This window comes from Echinops telfairi, unplaced genomic scaffold (assembly GCF_000313985.2).
Source record: "Echinops telfairi isolate 266 unplaced genomic scaffold, ASM31398v2 ScPeMD7_70;HRSCAF=299, whole genome shotgun sequence".
NCBI classification, from domain to species: domain Eukaryota; kingdom Metazoa; phylum Chordata; class Mammalia; order Afrosoricida; family Tenrecidae; genus Echinops; species Echinops telfairi.
In genome coordinates this window covers 31,254,113-31,261,520 of record NW_022103968.1, presented here as the reverse complement: position 1 = coordinate 31,261,520, position 7,408 = coordinate 31,254,113, and the positions used below count along the sequence as shown (strand labels likewise).

General features: G+C 54.2%; 2 protein-coding genes across 4 annotated transcripts in view; both read left to right on the top strand.

Moving 5' to 3' along the window:
• Nucleotides 1-4,650, top strand: part of ANKRD2 (ankyrin repeat domain 2) — a 9,718-nt gene extending 5,068 nt beyond the window's left edge. The window contains 5 exon segments of the mRNA XM_004701022.4: nt 2,244-2,342; nt 2,652-2,750; nt 3,740-3,838; nt 3,962-4,060; nt 4,416-4,650. Coding sequence (XP_004701079.3) covers nt 2,244-2,342; nt 2,652-2,750; nt 3,740-3,838; nt 3,962-4,060; nt 4,416-4,565 — 546 coding nt within the window. The 3' untranslated portion in view covers nt 4,566-4,650.
• Nucleotides 4,651-5,106: 456 nt separating this feature from the next.
• Nucleotides 5,107-7,408, top strand: part of HOGA1 (4-hydroxy-2-oxoglutarate aldolase 1) — a 30,198-nt gene continuing 27,896 nt past the window's right edge. The window contains exon 1 of one of the 3 annotated variants that reach the window (XM_045291292.1): nt 5,107-5,601. In XM_045291292.1, coding sequence (XP_045147227.1) covers nt 5,391-5,601 — 211 coding nt within the window. In that variant the 5' untranslated portion in view covers nt 5,107-5,390. The remainder of the gene's footprint in view (nt 5,602-7,408) is intronic. The other 2 variants (XM_045291291.1, XM_004701023.2) reach the window with 2 other exon arrangements.

Below are 7,408 nucleotides of genomic sequence, written 5' to 3'. Positions count from 1 at the left end.
TCTTTCGGGGCTTTCACCCCACCCACACGCCTGCCCCTAACCCACCGTAGCCATTTGGGGGCCGATTTGAGAACAGTCAGAAGCCCTGGGGGCAGCCGATAAGTGTTGGGATGTACGGATACTTATGAGTCAGTGGTTCGAACCCACCCCCTGCTGCAGAGGCAGAAAGGTGAGGCTGTCTGCTCCCAGAAAGTTGTAGAACCCGGGAAACCGCTGTGGGACAGTTTGATGGCAGTGAGTTTTGAGGGATTTATGTTTCTCTGTTTGTTTGAGATTAGTTTGTCACTACAGACTCCAAGTACACTTCAATTTTACTTTTCCTCTTTTTTTTTAAAAAGCCACTTAGACGACTATGTTGTGTAGGTTTGATGAATAAGGAGCCTGGAGGGATTTTCTGTTTTCACTCAGAGGATTTGGGTGTCCCCTATCCCACAAAAAAATTCCCTAAATCCTTCTTAGACCCATCCAAGTGGGACCCCTGCAGAGTCATCCCTGCCCCGTGTTTATGTAGGGCAGGACCAGGGTGAAGAGGACCGAAGAGAAAGAGCCCCAGAACAGAACAGGAGCTCTGGGCTCAAATCCCATCTTTTTTTTAAAAATCATTTTATTGGGGTCTCCTACAGCAAGGATCACAACCCATCCATCCATCCGTTGTGTCGAGCACATCTATACATTTGTTGCCATCATCATTTTCGAAACATTTGCTTTCTACTTGAGCCCTTGGTTGCAGGTCATTTTCCCCTTCCCTCACGAACCCTTTATAGTTTATAAATGATTATTTTTCATAATAATGATTGTTATAATAAATAATCATGATAAATTATTGTTATTTTTCATATCTTACACTGACCATTGTATCCCTTCACCCACTTTTCTGTTGTCTGTCCCCCTGGGAGAGGGTTATATGTAGATCATTGTGATCGGTTCCCTTTCTCCCCTCACCTTCCCTTTCCTCTCCTGGTGTTGCTACTCTCATTATGGGCCCTGAGGAGTTTATCTGTCCTGTCACCTCCCATCTTTACCTGTCTGTTAGCATGCCCCGTGGGACCTGAGGCTAGGTATGCCTCTGCCCCGGGCCTCACTTATCTCCCCCAGAAAGCAGCCTTTTCCCACTGTGTGGCTAGGGGATTGAGTGGAATATTGGCCACTCAAGAAGTATTTGCTGGATGAATGAAAACACTACCAAGTACATGCTAGAAGAGGGCACTAAGAGGGCGTGATGGGAAGTGGTAGAATTCGTGCTTGTGTGCAGGGCACCTGGGTTCAATGCCAGGCCAAGACACATCAAGCGGAGCCACCACTTGCCTGGAGGCGGTGGCTTCTGTGTTGCTGTGATGCAGAAAGGAGTTTTGGGGCTACAGGACTAGGAAGAAAGGCCTGGTGATCCACGTTCCTGAAACCCAGCCCATATTAGCCCTAAGGATCACGATGGCTGGAACCAGTTGGCACAGGGCCACGATGAACCAGGAAGTGACTGGGCGGATAGGATGGTGTGCATTGGCTGGTGGATTTCTCAGGATATAGCACTGTACTTCCTTTTTTCTCTGAAATGACTTTTCACCTTCAGGGGCATGTGCTCTCTCGGATTTTATATCCTGGGACCAAACCACTCAATGGCCACCCACCGTTCCTCTGCACCCACCTAGGCTCTGACCAAGGATGCTTTCCACTCACTGGGCTCCAGAGATGTAACCCCGTCGGGTCGGTCTGTCTGAGCCATGTGCTGGGTGCTGGGGGCCCGGGTGGAGAGTACAGAGGGACTGTCGCATAGCCGGGTGACTAGATAAGGAAAGAGAGTCCCCAGCCTGGCTGTGTGTCTACAGAGCCCACAGGAGAACGGGGGCTGCACTGGGAGGGTCAGCGTGCACCTACTCAGCGAGGGCCTGTGCTGGACACACAGGGGAAGCCGAGGTGAGCGGGATTCAGCCTGTTCGCAGAGCTATCTGGGCCCAGAGGGTGTTTGAGCGGCATCCAGAAGGAGGAGCATCAGGCAGTGAGGATCTCGCCAGCACTCCAGGCTGGGGAAGCAGGCCTGCAAAGACCTGGCATGCTGAGCTTGTGTGACAGGAAGAAGGGCAAAAACCCAGGGCAGAAGGGGCCCCCAAGGTTGCTCTGAATGGAGCTTGCAGGTTCTAGCCTGGGGGTTAGAGTTGAGCTGGGGTAAGGCCTACACTTCAACTCAGGTGGGAGACGGGTGCAGGCCTGGGGCCAGGGCCAGATCCTGACAGCCTCTCTGGGGGCAGTTCCGCCGGACAGCACTGCACAGAGCCTCGCTGGAAGGGCACATGGAGATTCTGGAGAAGCTTCTGGACAGTGGGGCCACTGTGGACTTCCAGGACCGGGTAAGCAGAGAGGCAGATTTGGGTGGAAGGCCCGAAGTGGGTCCAGCACCAAAAGCCCCTGCCAATGTGCACCAAGCTAGGACTCAGTCAGGCTGCCTCTGGAGCAGGCCCTACCTGTAGCAGGTTTGTGACCTCCCCAAGCCCTCTCTGCATGCCCCTGAGGTTCTTTCTGCTCCGCTCGGCCCATTGCCCATGCAGAGGTGAGCCCCTTCCTCCCCTGTGCCATCTCTGCACGTTCTCCTGCCCTCCCCTTCCCCCTGGGCACTTGTTTCTCTGGCCTGGCCACTAGGTCCCATCCTTCCCTCCCAGCTGGACTGCACAGCCATGCACTGGGCCTGCCGTGGGGGCCACTTGGAGGTCGTGAAACTCTTGCAAAGCCGGGGAGCAAACAGCAACGTGAGGGATAAGGTGAGGCAGCGATGCTCACAGGTACTGGAGAGACTGTATGTTTGAGGGGGAGGAGGGCGAAAATCACAGGGGCTACGAATGGAGTGAGCGAGTGGACTTTCCAGAATGGCTGAGAGGCAAAGAAGTGAAAGCAGTGTCCTGGTGAGCCTCCCACCCCGAAGGTAGACCAGGGATGAGTCCCTGCCTTCATCTGCAACCCTTGAAGGGGGCACTCTGGGCGAGGAGGGGGGAGGAGAGGTGGTCCTTATCTTGGGGGCTGTGGGACAATTCAAAAGATGCAGGATTTGCTCATCTATGAAGTGCTTCTTCATTCTTCCATCCATCCATCCATCCATCCATCATCCATCCATCTACCCACCCATCCAACCATCGAGCAATCCACCCACCTATCCACCCACCCACCCATCCATCCATTCAGCCATCCACCCATCCGTCCTCCATTAATTTTCTCACTGGTTCATTTATTTATCCATCCCACCACGGCACTCTATTGGAGAGTTCTCACAGAGAGCAGAAGGGAAATATATGCAGACAAAGGGTTTTTTCTCATTGTTTATTTTCAGTTTCACTGGAATGTCATTCCCAGGCCATATATTTCAGTGGTTTAAACATGTTCATCAGAGTTGGGCAATCGTTTTAGATCCTTTCCGTCATTCTTGTACCGTTATTATGAGCGGCCCACCTCTTCTGCCGAGCCCACCATCATGTAATCATCTCTGGGGGCATCTGAGAAAAGGTGTGCAGGGGAGTGGGCCATCACTCACTGCTGGCTAGGAGAGCAGATCATAGCAGGAGTCGCCGTGGAGGTGGCCTTTGATAAGTTGATGTTAGGTCAATGGATATGATGGTGGGAAATTGTCCTACGTCCCTGTACCTCCGGGCATTGTCAATAGGATTTGGGGGATGGATTAAGTGGGAGTTAGGACAGTTCCCTTAGGGACACCACTGTCCAGGACTCCCCTAACCGTTCTTGCCCCCTCCCCACACAGCTGCTCAGCACCCCCTTGCACGTGGCGGTCCGGACAGGGCATGTGGAGATTGTGGAATATTTTCTATCTCTGGGCCTGGACATTAATGCCAGAGACAGAGTGAGTACCCAGCTGCCCTCCTGCCCAGCCCTACCACGGGGGTGCGGGCAACCCTAGGAGTCTCTAGCCAAATCCCATCCCGCTACTCATATGGGCCGTGCTGAAGTGCCACCCTGTCCTCAGGAAGGGGACAGCGCCCTGCACGATGCCGTGAGGCTCAACCGCTACAGAATCATCAAACTGCTGCTCCTGCATGGGGCTGACATGATGACCAAGAACCTAGTGAGTTGGCTTCCTCTCAGCTTCCAGAATCAGTGGGCACTGCCCGACCAGGCCCTGGGCTAGGCACTGAGGGGAAATTCAGGAAGGCGTCTGGCAAGAGGACACAGTGTGGGAGGAATCTCAGCCTTGGCTAACATTTGGGACTGGAGAATATATACGTGGGGGTGGGGGTGGCACATCCCCCCCTCTACCCATCAGATGCCAGTAGTATGGTACCTACCCAGCCGCCAGAAAGGACCACCCCAGCTGTCTCCAGACCTTGCACGTAGGTCTGCCTAAGAACCAGTCGGGTCCATGAGGCCAGTGCCTGGTTCAGACCCTGACCACTCAACAACCCTCTTCTCCGCTCTCCCAGGAGGGAAAGACTCCCACGGACCTGGTCCAGCTGTGGCAGGCTGACACAAGGAACGTCCTGGAACACCCTGAGCCTCGGTCAGAGCAGAACGGACTGGCGGGTCCTGGCGAGGGTGGGCAGGAGGTCCCCCAGCCTGTGACAGCTCAGTAAACACCTGTCCTTGTGCTGCCTGCCACCCTCAGCCGGCGTGGTGTGCAGCCAGCATGAACCAGCGCCCCACCCCCCACCCCACCCCGTCCCCCGGGGAGCCAGCCCAGGGCAGGCATTTCTTCTGTGACCTGAGCGCGCCTGCAATTAAAAAAAAACACCATTTTTGCTAGTTGTGACCTTTGTTTCCTTTGTGGCAAAAATACTTTGGAATGCGGGAAGAATGAGGGCAAGAGTGGGCTGTGGGAGAGGGGACCTTGGAGTCCTTTGGTCCCGCCTCCGCTGCGTGCGGCCTCCTGCTTCTTTCCCGTGCGGGGTGGGGTGTGGGGTGGGTGTGTGCGTGTGCGTGTGCGTGTGTGTTGGGGGGGTGTCCCCCCTGTGGGAGGAGCATGGCAGGGGAGTGGGCCCTTGGGGGACGGGCCGCCCCTCCCTGCCCCCTCCCAGGCCCCGCCTGGCCCTGCCACGCCTCTGATTGGCTCGCGCAGACCTGCCAAGCGGAAGTCTAGTTGGGCTCCAGACTGGGCCTTGTGGGAGAGGGTCCGACCCCGCTGGACACTCTTTTTCTAGTTGGGACCCCAGGAAGCAGCTCTCCTTCTGGCAGGCGGGTCACTGGGAGGTGGCATTTCTCCAGCAGCTCCCCGGGTGGGAGGAGGAGCCTGGGGCGTCGAGAGGCCTTGCCCCTGACCCTGGGGGTGCCCAGCCGAGGCCTGCTCCAGCGTTCCCAAGTCGGGGGCAGCCAATCTTTAACAGGACACATTGATCATTAACTGGACGTAGGAAGGAGCCCAAGAGCAGCCGCATTCCGGGGCAGAGACCAGCTGGGTCGAAATGCTGAGCCCCCGAGTCTGGTCCTCTGTGTGGCCGCGGCTGAGCAGGGGCCTGACCAGGAATGTGGGGAGCCGGGCGTCAGGGGAGGGGAGGAAGGTGGACATTTCAGGTATCTACCCCCCGGTGACCACCCCCTTCACGGCCACTGCCGAGGTGAATTATGGGAAACTGGAGGAGAATCTGCATAAATTGGGTACCTTCCCCTTCAAAGGTAAGCGGGCCGGGCCCTGTTTGCTGTGGGTGTCGGGAGCAACGTTCATGCCCACGTGCTCCTGAGCCAGAAACGGGGTGGGTACACGGGTTCTGTGGAATTTCTCATGCATTTCCCTAGAAACAATGGAGCCCTGGTGGTGTATTGGGTTACGCATTGAGCTGTTGACTGCAGTGTCAGGGGTTCAAAACCACCAGCTGCTCCTTTGTGAGAAAGACGAGGTTTTCTACTATGAAGAGTTAACAGTCTGGGGTGGGGTGGGGGTGGAGTTAACAGTCTGGGAAACCCACAGGGGCAGTTCTGCCCGTCTTAGAGGGTTGCTGTGAGTCAGAACCAACTGATGGCAGCGGGATGGAGTTTGGGGAGAAGAGCTAGGCCCACCGGGCTGCAGTCAGGGACAGGTGGAAAGCTCCTGCTGGCGGCTTGTGACAGGACTGAACTGTGCTGGCTTCTGCTTCAGTTTCCCCAGCTCCTCCGCACTGTGTGGTGGGGCTCCAGAGAGAGTCCCTGTCAACCGCCCTCCAGGCCTGCGCACACTCCCGATGGCCAGGTCACATCCGGGACAGCACCCCACCATGTCACAGTCAAAGACAGTGGATGGAACGATGAATTCTGTTCCTCCTGCCTGCCCTCATCCAGCACCCACGCCAGTCCTCTTTCACAGCTGGGAATCTGGGGTGCAGAGGGGATGTGGTCACTCAGCTCAGACACCGCCCACGGTTCACTCTGCTACGCAGTCACTAGGCTAGCCTGGATGACACAACAAAATCTACCGCCATGGTGTCAATTCCAACTCATAGTGACCTTAGATGGGGTTCCCGAGTCTATTGATCTTTACAGGACCGGACAGGCACGGCTTTCTCCCGCGGAGCAGCTGGTGGGTTTGAACTGCTGATCTTTCTGTTAGCAGCCTAATACCTAGGCCACAGTGCCACCAGGGCTCCGTAGACCAAGCTGATTCGTGGGGTTCTTTCAATGAAAAGAGTGGTCAACCCCAGCTTTAAGAATGGAGTGATTTTAAAAAAAGAGAATGGAGCGATAAACTCCTCCCTTTGGGATGGGCAATAAAAACGTGGGTGAAAGGAGACATCAGACAGTATAAGACACGAAAAAATAATAATTTATAAATTATCAAGAGTTCGGGAGGGAGGGAGGGGGAAAATGAGCTGAGCTGATACCAAAGGTTCAAGTAGAAAACTGTTTTGAGAACGATGATGGCAACAAATGTGCTAGACATAATGGATGGATGTATGGATTGTGATAAGCATTGTACAAGTCCCCCCAAAATGATTTTTTTTAATGGAGTGGCTTACACCAAGCCAATGTAGTGTAGCAGTTCCAAACTTGGGTTCTGGGTTCAAATCCAGCAGTGGGATGATGTCTCCAGACCTCAGTTTCCCTAATGGAGCAATGTCCATGTCATAGAATGGAACTAAAATTAATATTTTTTATTTTATTGTTTTGTGATGATGCAAGTGCATGCGTGCTGCCCGCTGTAAAGTGGTGCTCATGACACCAGTTGCCGAGGGTTCTTAATGGCTTACAGGGACGCCGCGGGGTCAGTGCTCACTAGGGCTTTCACACTACCATCACCAGGCCTGTCTTCCAAGGTGCCTCTGAGTGGACTTGACCTTCTGACTTTTGGGCTTTTAGTTCCCATAAAAACACTGATTAAAATGGCAGTGCTAAATAATAATTTATTTAGCTAAATAATAATTTATAAATTACCAAGGGTTAATGAGGCAGGGAGGGATGGTAGGAGGGTAGGGGGGATACAAGGGTTCAAGTAGAAAGAAAATGTGTTTTT